This window comes from Epinephelus lanceolatus, chromosome 10 (genome assembly GCF_041903045.1).
Source record: "Epinephelus lanceolatus isolate andai-2023 chromosome 10, ASM4190304v1, whole genome shotgun sequence".
NCBI lineage: Eukaryota > Metazoa > Chordata > Actinopteri > Perciformes > Serranidae > Epinephelus > Epinephelus lanceolatus.
Window position 1 is genome coordinate 8,133,181 of NC_135743.1, and position 15,401 is coordinate 8,148,581.

A 15,401-nucleotide genomic window follows, 5' to 3' on the forward strand; every position below is an offset into this window, starting at 1 on the left:
CTGCCGCAGAAATCTAGCCAGTAACACCTTAAATTGTTTCGCCGAGCACAACGAGCCAGGAAGGTAGAAGTAACACGAAATAATAGTCGCCACATGCAGCTGATGTATAATTCATGCATCAATCCAGCAGATGTGTTGTATAAAGTAATTAACTAATCAGAACAATCAGGAGAGAGAGAAAGAGAGAAAGGGAAAGAGAGGGAGAATATGAAAGAGGGGGAGAGAGCGCGAGGCAGGCAGAGAGAGAGAGAGACAGAGCAATCTCCAGATGCATCTGCTTGATGCGCCAAATGAAATCTGTCTGTCTTGGAGGGGCGCTTGCAGCAGGAAAAAAAAAAAAAAAAGAGCGGGAGCCCGTGTGTTCAGCTCTCTTTCTCTCTGGTTTCCTCTCTCTGTCTCTCCCGCTCTGTCTGTCTGATTGTTTCAGTGATTTGGTCATTTCATCAATAAATACAGTATTTTAAACAGGCCTGGACTGAGACTGCAACCCTGCTTTAAACCTCTGTTCTGGGCAAAGTGATTTGTTTTAAATATGATTGGTCCAGTGGCAGAAAATGTATTAAAAATAATAAACTTTATTTAAAGAGCACCTTTCATACAAGAAATGCAGCACAAAGTAGGGGTGGGCAATATGGCCCTCAAATTATATCACGATATTTCAGGGTATTTTTGCGATAACGATATTCTTGACGACATGACAAATAAATAAAAAAATAAATAAATCTATTATTAATTTGATAAAATAGAATTGCAACAAAATAAGTGATATAGTTTTACAGTTTGCCAAAATTTGTCAAAAATGATCTCTCATTTCTTCAGTTTGTTAACAACAACAGTAACTCAGGATGAGACTCAGATTCTGTATACAATATTAATAGTTCAACTAAATAAAATCTACCACAAATTACACATTTAAACAGCTCCCAAATACAAAAAATGTCCCCTGGGATCTATATATATATAAATCAACAGGTGATTTTCTTCTTTTAGTAAAATCCTAAATGATTGAGTTGTTTTTTTTCCACCTGGACCTTTATGCTCTGCCATTTCTCCTCTAATCATCACACTGTAACCTGTGACAGGCTGTTATGATACCACAACTATCACACATTAACATATAGGGAGGTTTTTTCAAGCCACAAGCCCCGGACTTCTCAGACTCTTTCAGTGACTTACCACTCAGAGGGAACTCATTCAGCGGCTCCTCTGGCAGCAGCACAGCATTTCTCCCTCTCCTCTCTCGCCGCGTGCACATGGAAGTCGGTGTCATTGAGTGATTTTGTCATAAACCTTTGGTAATGTAAACCTACATGATGTAGGCTGCTAAAAGAGTCTGAGAAGTCCGGGGCTGTTCAGAAAACATTCAGGACGCCACAGTTTGTTCTGAATACTGAAGCTGCTCCTCTTTTTGGAACCACCACAGGGCCATAATAATTTCGCTTTCAGCCATGCTTCTTGTTGCCGTGGGTAACAGTATGACGTCAATATGTCAACAAGCCAAAATATCGCGAGTATCATGATATGAATTTTTTATATGATGTTAAAAATTATACCAGTGTTATCGTGAACAAGATGATACACCCCTAGCACAAAGTGCTTCACATGAAAATAGACATAATGGACATAAAACAGACAATCAAGGCAGCATTTAAAAAAGATTAAAACATGGATTAACTGATTCATAAAATCATAGAGTTGTAAAACTATAAATCATAAAATCAAGTAAGATTTTAAAAGAGTCGCAGCAGCGTGAAGCGTAAATATAAAGAGTTTCAGAACTGTATCAGAAAGTCAGCGCAAGTTAAAGGCCAAAGTGAACAGATGCGTTTTAGCTTTATTTTAAAACTATTTATCGAGCTAGCTCCCGCGATATCTATAGGTAGTGCGTTCCATAGCGTTGGAACAAGACATTGTAAGATGCTATTTTGGCCTCTGTTAGTTTGGGATTGACTGTTTTCTGACAAGAAATAAACCATCAATGGACCTTATAGAAAAAAAATGAAAGGGTTAATCTGTTTTATATGTATATATCCTTTATTTAGACAGGTTAAAGCCAAGAGTGACCTACAAGTTACAACAAGGCAAACAGACGTATACAAATATATAGGGTAAGGAACCAATATGATGTGGATGCAAGTTCTAAAGTGATTTAGGAACAATCACATCAACTAAAAGAGCTAATTTCTTGAACCTTTAAAAATCAACTTGTTTTATACATTTGGATTATGTAATTTGTTTTCCTTGAGTCAGTGTCAGGGGTCAGGCCAGATAGTGAAAAGAGTGTTGCAGTCTGGTGTTCAGGATGCTGCAGGATAACTTCCCTAAGTTGCCTCTCACACAGTTGTTTGGGTCAAATTTAATTCCAGATTTAAAGATTGGTGTTATTACCCATTTGCTCCATATATCAGGGGGATTGTCAGCCTAAATCATTTTGATATTGTGTTGCTGATTTTGTAGCTTGTGTGTTTTATCGTTTCACTCAAGATACCATCAGGGCTGCTGGCTTTCCTTTCTATCTTTGTCTCTTCTCCATCTGAATTGTTTCTCATGCTCTCTCCTCACCCCTCCTCTCCCTCTACATCCCTGTCTACCCCCTCCTCCTTCTCTCCTCTCCCTGTCTTACCTCCCCTGTCCCCCCTCCGTCCCACATCCCCATGTGTCTCCTCTCCTCTTTCTCTCTCTTTCTCTCCGCAGTTGTCCTAAGCTGGAGGACCTGCCGCCCGAGCAATGGAGCCACTCTACAGTAAGAAACGCCCTCAAGGAGTTACTCAAAGACATGAATCAGAGCTCTCTGGCTAAAGAATGTCCCTTATCACAGGTGCTGAAGCCCAGTCTGCTTATTTAAAAAAAAAAAAAAAAAGATTAACGCCCAATCTCAACCCCCTCCCCCCTGCTTCCATACTGCACAACAAAACAAACACCCCTATCTCCATCACCACTGTATTTTATCCTTTACTTATCAAATGCCCTGAGTTTGATCAAGTGGGAAAGAGAATCGGCATAGAAAATCCAAATCAATGGCTATTGTCATCTGTTTGCCGCATGATTTTTTTTGTTTTGTTTCTCTTGCCGCCCCCGACACACACACACAAACACACACACACAAACTCACACACATGCAACGGCAGCCAAAAAGCAGAGGTGTTGTTGAACGTATGGTTATTGTTAGATAAACATTGGCCCGAGCCCAGAATGATCTGGATTGCTTTTGTTCTTTTCCTCATTTAGTTAATTCTCAACATTTCATAGTATCAGACTGGATGTACTGTACGTGCGTTCACATGTCAGGTGTTACACTCTGTGTTTTTTGTCGGCTGGGAGGTTGGATAGAAAGCACTGGCGCAGATATTGTATTAACAGGCAGTGTAGTCAGTATATCATGGAGGCAGCTCTGGAGTGAATGGAATGAAACGGCAGTATATCTCTCACAAGGGCCAATAATGTGTGTGTATGTGTGTGTGTGTGTGTGTCTGAGTTTGTGTGTCACAGGAGGAGATATGTGGGCTTTTGTGTGTATTTGCTTGAGTGTGTTTGTGAAATGTATATCAACGTATGGGACGCGCATGTGAAAGTGTTATTTGTGTTTTGCATGCGTGTGTGTATTTAGATCCAAGCGTGTGCGTAGGTGCCTTCAGTTTGAAGCCAGCTCTCCTCCCAGGCCACCGTATGGTCACCTGGAGACCCTCATTTGCGCTGTGAGCTTGTGTGTATGTGTGTGTGTGTGTGTGTGTGTGTGTGTGTGTTAGCGGCTGCTCTCAGTGTGTGTGTTTGTGTGTTTAGCCGGGCATGAGCAGTGCGCTGATGATGTAAAGAGTCCCTGGGTGGCGTTCAGGCGGAGCCCAGCCCGGTCTGGTAATCACCCTGTTTACGGTCCATATGTGAAGACGGCTCAGAAGAGAGCACACGCTAGCTCAGAGGATGTAACACACAGGCACACACACTCTTCCTCAGACACACATTTGCTATTTTCAAATACACACCAGTCTCAAATTAAACTGAAGATTGTTTTAGCTTTCCAGTGAGGATGAAAGAGCGTCCTGAAAATATCTTGAACAGAATCTGTTTCTTTCTGTCTTGTATGTATTTTAACAGCCAATTTGTTTCTAAATTCAGATCTAAATGGCATTAAATGGTCTTACGTTTTACTGTCATGCAGAAAATATTGCCAGCCATTGTGGAGACGTGGTAGCTTCAGTCACTGCGAACACTTGCAGTATTTTTCCTCTTTCTATTCTCAATGACTTTGTTTACATGCACAAAATATTCAGTTCTTTGCCTTCATTCCAAAAAAGTCAGTATCTCTATTAAGATGTTAATATAGCTAATAAAAATAAGTATTACACTAATATTCCTGGTACATGCAGCCAATTAACATGCCCTAACATGTCATTTATTAAGTCAAAATATGTATTAAAATAGATATTTTCTCAAAGTCTTCGACCGTTTGAACTTAGCCTGCCTCTTTCATTCCTCCCACCACCTTCCTGAAAAGGATGGTGTTGTAATATTTATTTTAACCTGTTTATACCCAAGTCTTTCATAATATATGTATATAGATTGATAGATAGATATTTTTAAGATTATTTGTTGGAGCTTTTGCCTTTAATAGATAGGACAGTATCAAGTGTGGGAAGGCTGGAATTGAACCCAAGGCCGTTGTGGCAAGAGCATTGCCTTTATACATGGGACACCTGTCATAATATTTAATAATAATTGTGATAATAATAATACTGTTTTATTTGTATAGCACTTATCAAGGTTACAAAGTGCTTTATAAAGTGCATAGAAATAAGACAATAAAACAATACAAAGGAAATAAAACACAAAAGTTACAAATCAGGCACTATAACGGAAAGTTTTCCTATAAAAACATGTTTGAAGCAATCATTTAAAAACGGGTAATGTGTTAGCCAGCCTCATCTCCTCAGGCAGAGAATTCCAGAGCCTTGGGGCCTTGATGGCAAAAGCCCAGTCACCTTGAGTTACCAGCCTTTATTCAGGGACGACTAGTTAGGGTCGCCTTGAGGATCTCGGATGACGAATTGGAGCAGAGGCTCAGCTATATAACTCGCCGCTAAATCATGTTGAGCTTTACAAGTTTTAAAAAGAGCTTAAATCAATTCTGAAGGGAAGTGAGGTGAGAATTGGGGTATAGTAATAGTAATGGTAATAGCAGATGTGTCTGTCTTTCCAATCAGAAATGTGGGCTTTCCTTTTTCGCATGCGTCTCTACACCAGCCTTGTTGGCTAATTGGTTTTTGTACAATGCATCCATGACAACACATAGAGCTGACTGTAAGGCATGAGGCCATGTGTCCCAAACTGCGCGAAAAACCCCAATTTAGACGCATATTCCAAGTGTGCTGTACACATGTCCAAAGAAGGTTCCTAAAACAAGGATAATATTGGTTTATCCCATGTCTTAATCGGTCGGAAAATGCTGCATTCAGGAAAAAAGGCCTAATTCAGAATATGCTGTTTAAATGACCTGTATCATATTCAAGGTATCGTATAGTGGAATATTAGTGTGCGTGTAAGCATAGTCTTTGTTGTGCGTCCTTACTAGGAAATTGTAAAGTGCAGAATTCAAAGAACGCTTGACTGTAGAAGGGAAACCAACTTTTAGTGGTGGCAGATTATTCATTGTATAGCCTACTATAAAAACTCAGTGCTTACTGTGGAGTGCAGATATCACTAAAAAAATCATATCTTTATTGCTTTTGAAATCTAACCCTTAATTTTTAAAACCTTTACTGTGTCTATTAGATTTTGGCTAAACATTATTTTATTTATTAATTTTATTGCCATGTTAAGGCAGCAAACTTTAAATACTAATCCAGTTTTATATCTAATTTAAAGCCAAACTGGCAGCTTTGCTATGTGCACTCCATACGCTGATGATCTACATGTATCCTCCTTGTTCAAACATGGCTGCCATGATGGCGTTTGACATCTGTTACTCTGTGGGGTTTCATGTGGCTTGCTACACCCATAGAGCGGTGGTTTGTCCCTCCTAAACCCAACTGGCTCAGTGGAGTGGTTGTCAGGATCGAGGGATGCACCCATGTTGCCTTGATATATGGACTGCCTGCCCTGTGACTGGTGATGTCACAGTGTAGTCTGATGTAAAGGTGAGAAGCAGGGGAGCACTTGGCCCTCCCTCTGAGGCTTCTGAGTTGAGCAGAAAAAGTGAAATGAGTGGGAGGAGAAAGGGGCGTTGCAGGAGGGAACAGAAGATTGGCACCTTTTTAGGATTAGTGTTTCCATGATATTCTGCTGCGTAATCCTGAGACCGAAAAGAGAGGTTAACAGATGAGAGAATCACAGCAAGTGAGTGAAAGAGAATTAGCCACCTCTGAACAGAGCTCTGAAGAGAGATGGGGAGGAGGGGTGGTGGAGCAGGGAGGGGAGGGCGGCGGGGGGTTATTTTGTGAAATGCCGCTTTTGTCCGGAGTCTTGTCAAACATTTAGTTTGAATCTTTTGTAGCGGGGAGTCATGCTTTGTGTGTTTGGGCTACAAATGGCACGAGGAAGCTCTGTGAGAGAAAATGTATTCACTCACGCCCATTGTCATTCTGCAGGAGGAACTGATTCCAACCTGCACACGTATAAAGCAACCTTAAAGATTCACAGCTCGCAGAATCATCGCCTAAATAAAACTTCTCCTGATTCTGCCTCAATCAGCCAATCAGGCTTATTATTTTTCTCTGAGGTTGCTACCAAGCTTAGCAACCCCCTTGCCCATGTTCACAGAAACTATGGCAACAAACGAGATCCCCTCCCCACCTCACCCCACTCTTTCCCATTGCCACCACCTCTTCTTGCCCACCCCCTGCTCACTCTCACTGGGCGGCCCCTGATGCACCAGCTGCTGCGTTGCGTAGCAGCAAATAGTCATCAAAATGCCATCTTTGCAGGCCTTCACCACCTCGGCAGCCATAGGCACAACCTGGTTGCCAGTGTACGTGTGTGCCTGTGTATATGTGCATATGTGTGTGTGTGTGTGTGTGTGTGTGTGTGGCTGAAGGGGGGGGGGGTCATCCCAGTTGAGGTGGATATGTGCCATAATTGAGCTGTGTTAGATGTTGGCGAGAGACAAGGCACAGTGTTGCAAATGGGATGTGCTTTTTCCCCAGCTGATTCAAGACATCAGGCTAAGTTGGAATGTGTGTGTGTGTCCGCGTGTGCATGTGTGTGTGTTTAATTGTGTACGTGCATGTGTGTTAATCTGCATGTGTGCATTTGTGTAACTGCGCCATGTGTGTTTGTCTGCAGGGGTTGTACTTTGTGTGTGTGTTTGCATTTGCCAGTGTGTGCACCACACTCTAACGCTGGCAGCTGGGTGCCTACAGTACCTGCCTGCTGCACCGCTATTCTCTGACACACACACACACACACACACACACACACACACACACACACACTCCTTCTCTCTCTTTCTCTCTCTCTTCCTGTCTCCCATGATGGGGAGTGGAGTAGATGTTGGGGACCGATAGTAGCCCAGTGCCACTTCCTGGTCTTGCTGATAAGCTCTCTGTGCTGCAGATGGCTATCACTTAAAGGATCCACACACATGCTCATGCACACACACACACTTATGCACACTGGCACGCACACACACACACACCCAAGCTACCTGTTGACAAGCCCTAGCACAGCCCTCCTGCTGGCACCACAGTGGCAGCAGAGGCTCTGGTTATCTGCTTGATTTCACTTAGTGCGTATGTATGTGTGTGTGACAGAGCAGTGGGGAGAGCGTGAGACAGAGAATAGGTGTGTGTGTGTGTGTGTGTGTATTGTTTTGTTCACACATACACACTGGGCCCCCTGTGAGAGGTAGAGTGATGTATTGAGGGAGAGGGCTGATTAATGAGGAGCGTTTATTAGAACATCTGTGTCAAAGATGGCGGAGAAAGAGAGAGATAGAGAGAAAGATTGGGGGAGAGAGAGAAAGGCACACCGTCTTCTGCAGGTCTCTTGTTTGTTGCCTCGAGCCGCCTTAGCCCAGATATACTGTAAATAAAACATGGCAGGCTGGAGGAGAGGAGTTCATTATCCCACAGACTTAAAGGAGAACTCCTCTTACTTTAAATAAATGTTTCGTACATGGGTTTCTGGCTGGGGAGTTGGCTACCGGAACCAGGTTAAACTGGATTGTGTGGTTTGCTGCTCCACCAAGACAGTAAATCAAGAACAAAACCATTCGCTCTGATTTACACTGGCTTATGCTTATCATAAGGAATAAACAGGAATAATCATTTTAAGACCATACAAGGTTGCAGTTGCTATTTCCTGATGCCAATATTGCATAAATTTCAAAAGAAGGAGCTGCTTCATGCATAAATGTATGACCCATTAAAAGGGCAATTCTGACTTCCTCACCCTAACCTGAACTCTATCAGGGCTTTCATTGAATGAAGGCTTTTCAGTGGATCTATTAAAGACTGCTTTGTTATACCATGCAAGCCCAAATGCAGACCTCTTCACCCTCCTGATTTGCAGCGTGACAGCGTGGTACACCACAGTATGGTTTGCACAAATTCACTCCCAGCTGCTGAATGGGCGTAACAAAGTGCAACCGCGTTTGACTCTAACTGGTACGAGCAGGTATGGTGAGACTCACCGTGAGAGTCACTTCCATGACGGCGGTTTTTGCTACTTTGGTTGAAATGAAAAGAGCCGCGACATGTTAGTGGACTCTTCCATAGCAGTTATTGCTGTTGATTGCTCTCAGTGGCATCTAGCACAGTGTATAAAGTGGTGCGGGGATGACGGTTTTTTGTAGGTCAACCCGGAAGTTAGCGTCGCCCTGGTTCCCTCGACAAAAGCCGATGGGATTTTTCCACTGGGTTTTGGATGATTGCCAAAAATAACACCTGTGGCAAACAAAGTTTACGATATGTATATTTTATATTCTGCAAAATAATCTTCACAACGTATCCTCATATAGCGGCTCACATGATATCCTACGAAAATGCACGCACTGCAGTCTTTAGGATAGCTCATGAATTAGCACCCCGCAGATGACGTTACATCCTCAACGTAGAGTTACGTAATTAGTATAAAGTTACGTTTCGGTTAGTTTTAGGAAAAGAGCCATGGTGACGACATGCCTTAAAATGTAATGAAGTTCACTCGAAGTTCACATGGTACCAAACACTGTTCTCCTGGGGAATGTCCCAAGGGAAAGTCCCCGCTCCAGTGTGCCTCCTTATGGACCACTCGGGACGGTTTCCTTCTTTATCCCCGTCAGTGCATTAGTCTTGTGATCGCAGCCTTCCAAAATACACTGGTTATGCATTAGCCATGGGTTATGGTTACGAATTACTGGCTCATCATTATGTGGGATATGTATGAATTTTGGTGCATTACATTTTGTAAGAAAACTTACGAACCGTGCATGATGAGAACAGCCTGATAAATGAACACAGCTGTTGTGAATTTTGTGAAAAGCTAACATTAGCCTATAAACAAACTACACTACGGTCACATGACTTCAGTGTCGCCACCACAACAAAGCTGTAACGCCATGATTGGCATGATGGGGTTCTGTAGTATCATTTAGCCACGTGTTAGTGACCGGCTTTTTTAAAGACAATCTCTTAAGCTTTTGTTAACCACAAAGCTTATTTCAGGCATTGAATGGGCATAAACCCATTCAGAAAACCCACTGACTCTGAGACGAGAGACCCGGAAAAATGCGTCCTTATTATTCCTGCCACACTCTATGTCTTTGGAGAACACTTGCTTTCTTAAATTTGCACAGTGTTACCAGCCATAAACATCCATCTTTTAACTGTATGTAGGAGGAGAAATAACTTGATTAAAATAGTTCTTAAAGCTAAGTTCAGCCTTGAGCATATCCCTTCCTGTTGCTGTTTGATAATGTAAACTTGTGTCCATCTTGCTCCTGTTGGATCCTCCCATTAACTTTACTCATATTTGTGCCACAAAGTTTTGCGGTGTGTTCCAGTTGAACATCGATGAGACCTCATAGTAGTGTTTTTGCATACGGTGCATAGAGAGGTCATGAGTTCAGGGTTAGAGCAACCTCTCTGACAGCACAGCTGCTATCCTTTACCCTCCTTTTGTGCAGGATAGCTGGAGAACCAGAATCATCCTCTACCCATTCATTGTGCTTGTGCCTCCATGCTGCTCTGCCAGAAGGTTCCCCCTGCCATCCTCCAAGCGCATATATTATAGAAAATGATAAAGATGGCATACCTGTAATTTGAAAACAGATGGTTTGGTTCTTTTGAATATTTATAACAATCAAAAACAATTTCTCCTGCACCAACCTCGCTATTCGCCCGGAGGCCGGCAAGGTGTTAAAACATTCATTTTAATGAAACTGGAAGGGAAAGGAAAATATCGCCTCTTTGTTTTTTCTGAGGCAAAGGAGAGCGGTTGAAGTGAACGTAGAGAGGGCAAGGAATCGACTGTAAAGGGGAGACGGGAGCACACGTGCGTCTTAGAACGACACGCTCAGCGCGGCCCTCAGTCTGCTTGAAGTTGTTGTCTTCAACAGATTGTATAAATAAAGAGCTGAAAAATAAAAGAGGTTTATCTGTTTACATCGGCCGACTCCCCAGATGCTGATATTGAATAAGCTGCTATCTTCTTTCCTTTTGAAGGTAAATATCTTTCCTGCCATCTGCGCTTGATGTCAACAGACTCAGAACTCAGTTGACCTTATAATTTACCCATTCTGAAATGAAAAAAAAGAAAGACAAACTCAACGGCATTTGATAAAAAAGAAAAGATAAAGCCTTGCTTGATTTAATTTGTTTTACCTTGAGAAGGCGCGATCCAAAATTTTCTGCATGTCTGATACTTTTCAGTTGGCTTTTTTTTAGTGCTGGGTTTTACCGTGTCCCTATCTTTTATTTGTTTTGACAAGCTACAGTGTTACTGCATGTTTCACAAGCTTTAATATTATGTCTGTATTTTCCACAATGGGAATCTAAAGTCTCTCTCTCGTTTTCTCTCCCTCTCAATCAATCTCTCTCTTTCAGAGTATGATTTCCTCCATTGTGAACAGCACTTACTATGCAAATGTGTCGGCGGCGAAGTGTCAGGAATTTGGGCGCTGGTATAAACATTTCAAGAAGACAAAAGATATGATGGGTAAGCAAAACGGAGGGGCGCAAAGTATGGCGCTCACACTTTTGTCTCTTTGCACACACACACACACACACACACACATTCACACACATACACACAGTCGCCATTACAATATGTTCTCTAACCAACCGTCTCTTTGTCTCCCTGCTGTTGCATGAAGCAGAAATACATTTTTATCTTGTTATCTAATAATTCAAGATTACTCCACACTGTTTCACAGTTGAGCACAGTGTTATCTTTGATTTATCCCTTATTGCTTTAACTAACACTAATGCAAGAGCCAAATTGAGGCCTCTGACTGTTTTATTTTTATTTTTTGTTTGTTTGTGAGCAAGGATAACGCTTTAGTATTCCACGAACAAAAGGCAGTAATGACTTCAACCGGCCACCGCCTAGTCTGAAATTCAATTAGATTTTCTTATCAACCCTCTAACAACACATGCTTTATATTATCTCAAAAAAATCCCCTTTGACCCGCCAGGAAATGAGGTTACACGATAGTAGTGGCACCCCAGCTGGAGATAGAATTCCGATATATTTTTATGTCTTTTGATTAAGCGGAACACCACTCTTCTGTTGTGAGACTCATAAGGCAGTGTAATGTTGAGATATTAGCTTTAACAATCTGTTGAACAATCTTTTTTCTTTGCCAGTGCGCTACTGCTCGCCGTGATGACAGATGAGATATTATATCAAAATGTTTTCACAGCCTCCATGCAAATAGCGTGTTGTGATCATATCTTATCTGATGTTTTTTTTCTTCTGTTAAAGTGGCAACATATGCTGAGAACATTATTTACTTCAGACCTGCTGTACTTGTGTATTCTCTTGCATACTCCTACACATTTTCTGTCACAATTGTTTTCTATCTGGTTTTTATTTTGCTCAAAAAAAAAACAAAAACGGGGCTGCTGCAGCTGCTAGTATGGCCTCAGTGATGCTGGTGTTTTAAATGTCATATTTCTGCTTAGCTGGAGTGGGAGAGAAGTACTGTAGGAAGCATTAACCCTGTGTTTCTCTCCTCACAACTCTGTGTGTGTGTGTGTGTGTATGTGTGTGTGTGTATGTGCGTGCCCTGCCATCCGACTGTGCAGGCATGCGCCAACCCTCCCAGCTGGAGGGCTACCTGGGGACGTGTGTCCTCCGTGAGAGCCCGCGTGCCAATGCACTAGGTATGTTTTTTTGTTTTCACTTTGGAGGACATTGCAACGACACAAATAAATTCCTTACTTAGCATAACCTTAACCATGACTACTGCACGCTTAAGGCAAATGTTACTGTAACTTTAACCCAACCATAAACCTATAGATACAGTCGGTGTCTTGTCATAGTTACGTGTGGTGAGGGCGGAGTTTGCGATGGGGAAAAGGGCTGTTTTCCTGTAATAGATTAGCACGTTTTTTTAATTCCTTGTGTTTTGAGACAGTAGAGCAGAGCTAACATTACTTAGCACCATTAGCCGTTGTGCTATAACGTTATTGCGCAGGGATTTGCAACGTCAAGAACCACAGGTCCTTGGAGGCCCACAACTTTTTTCCCATGGCCAAACAATATAACACCGTTTGGATAAAGCGTTAGATCCTTTATGTTTTACCAGAAACAGCCCCAAAATCAGCACCGCCAAGCCGACCAGACTCCATTTAAATAAAGTAATTTAAGCGTGTAAAGAGCCAGCAGGTTTTCACATCTAACTGGGTAAATTAAGGGTTTATTCCAATGAAAACAGAGTTGACAATTGTTAAAACTTTGGAAAGGCAAATGAAGATGGCTTCTCTGAGTTTTATTTTGTTTCTGTCAGCACTGAATAAAGTGACTTTAACAATGATAAAATTGCTGTTCATTTAAATGGAGTCTGGTGGGTTTGACGGCAGCGATTTTGGGGCTGTTTCTGGTTAAACAAAAAGGATCCTACCCTTAAACAAAAAGGTCTATCACTGTAGGGATCCTTTCAGTTATCTTGTTAGACACTTATAATAATAATCTGAGCCTGTCAGTGGCAAAAACAAGCACATTAAGTGGGCCTAAATAAATAATATACGGTCCAGGTAAAAAAAAAAAAACAACCTTTAATTCCGGATTTTTAGGTGTATTTGACAAAAAGCCACAAAGCAACTTTTCAGCTTGGTAGCAATCGCTTTGTTGTCCCACTTGGCAGAAAATGACATGACGTTTTCTGGATGTTCTCATAAATACCGACTGTATCTATGACCTTGATTTTTAAAAAAAAAAAAAAAAAAGTTTAACCCAAAAAATGTAGTGCTTTAGTTTGTATGGACCAGGTTTTTGTCACCATAATGTGACTAAACACCTCTTGATAGAACTGGGAGAGAAATACATTCACACACACACACACACACACACACACACCACACACAGGGATTTGTCTACCTTGTGAGGAGCTACATTCCTTCCTTAATACCTGGCCTTACTACCTAATGTTAGATGTTAAATCTTGTCTAAACTGAATCTCAATTAAAATCTTAATCTTAATCCGAAAGCCAAATAGTACTTTGAAATTAAAATGATTTATTTACTTTGTTAGCTCGTACTATATTTGGAATTTGGAAACAATCCTTCCTTCACCCTTCTCAACTCAAAATATAACCTAGCATTTAAAACGACACCAGCATCATGGTCACACTCTTAACATAGAGTCCATTTTCAACAAGAAAATATGCAAACTGTTTGACATTATCGACGCATAAACTGCTAAACTGTTGATTTTAAAGGTTTTCTCATGTCACTCTCTCCGGGGCCATGGAGTCCTGATAAGAACAAAACCACCAACGTACACACACACACACGATAACATCTCAAGATGTGCCCACACACATTCACACAAACTCCAGCGCCCATGTTTCATGTTAGCCAAACCTCAAACACAAACACCTTGGCACACAAGCCTCAGGTGCCCACCGCGCACCCGTGGCAACTTCCCCAACCTCAATATTCATGACGTGCTGCTGTCTGCTGTACGTGGCCGCAAATGGCAGGAAGAGAAAGAGCTGGGGAAGTGCCAAGTTTGAAGGCTGGAAGAGAGAGTGGCACGGTCACCCCTTTGTGCTTTGGCAGGGGCGTCAAATGTGACTCTGCATTTACTTCACCACACTGCATTTAGCAAGCAGTTTGAGCCTGAAGTCAAGGGGAATAAGTACCTGGTCACAGGTACTGGCAAGCTGCGCCGATGCTCTGCCAGCTGAAGTGGTGTTACCGGCCGCCAGCGACTGTGGTGTCTCTCTTCTTTTGAGGTGGCAGTGCTAGTGCAGGGAAGCCAACGCAGGAGAGAGAGTCGGGTCACTTTGTACGTCTCTCTTTCTCATTCCCTCTCTCTCTTCACTCACACACACACACACACACACACTCCCTCCCTCCCTCCCTCCCTCAGCCCACATCCCATTCCCATTGTGTGTTTAATCCGGGGCTCTTTTGTGGCAGGATTCCACACGAGGACTCCCGCTTCTGTGGCAGCCTTTTTCTCCCAGGGCCTGCCATGCTCTTCTGTCACCCCTTCTCTTTTCAATTTGCATGGAAATGCCTCCGTGTGCCTGTGTGTTTGTGTGTTGTGAGCATGCCCCCCAGCAGTCTGTGCGAGCGAGCATATGCACACACACACACACACACACATAAACACACACACACATTCACATATGAGTGAATAGACACGCCATACCATCAGAGCCAGGGAATGCCAGGGATTATGGGAAGAGATGTGATTATTACCAAGATTTTTTTTTGTTTTGTTTTTTCCCCCACATCATTTGTTTTCGACAAACGCTCAATAGACCCGTCTTGGCCGGGTGTTTTGTGCTTGCTGACAGTTAAGAAACAGGCAGCTCAAACACACGATTATTGTGGGTATTTTTGGAAAACATCCATGCACTTAATCTTTCATCTGCTGAAAAATTCAGCTTGTTGAAGACCCCCCCCCTTCCCCTCTTCCCCATAACAGCAATTTACGCTTTTCACAATCTCATACGACGCTTTTCTGTGGGATGTGGAGGCCGCAGCACACTTCTAAGGTGTTAATGTTGCCATCCGTATGAATTCTTAAACGCTGCCCCCTCACTCACTCACTCGGCATCGTGCACGCAAAAAGCCTCAGCATATGTGAATTCCTTAAAGAGAGGCGGAAACCTGAAAACATTCAGCGGCTCCAAATGCTCATTCACTTCGCTGTGGGTAGTACTTTGAATGTTAAATCATTGTTTTCATCCTCTAAGCACATCATTTAAACCTGTCTTAAAATATTCCCTAGCAGCCATTATGGACTTAAAGAT

The 15,401-nt window shown here is 42.3% G+C and overlaps 1 protein-coding gene across 20 annotated transcripts in view; it reads left to right on the forward strand.

The window, feature by feature from the left end:
- satb1b (SATB homeobox 1b) overlaps positions 1 to 15,401 on the forward strand; it is a 68,410-nt gene that overhangs the window by 21,141 nt on the left and 31,868 nt on the right. For 4 of the 20 annotated variants that reach the window (XM_033640664.2, XM_033640666.2, XM_078171389.1 and 1 more), the window contains exons 5-8: positions 10 to 63; positions 2,695 to 2,818; positions 11,016 to 11,127; positions 12,219 to 12,296. In XM_033640664.2, the coding sequence (XP_033496555.1) occupies positions 10 to 63; positions 2,695 to 2,818; positions 11,016 to 11,127; positions 12,219 to 12,296 (368 nt within the window). The remainder of the gene's footprint in view (positions 1 to 9; positions 64 to 2,694; positions 2,819 to 11,015; positions 11,128 to 12,218; positions 12,297 to 15,401) is intronic. The other 16 variants (XM_033640667.2, XM_078171391.1, XM_078171392.1 and 13 more) reach the window with 7 other exon arrangements.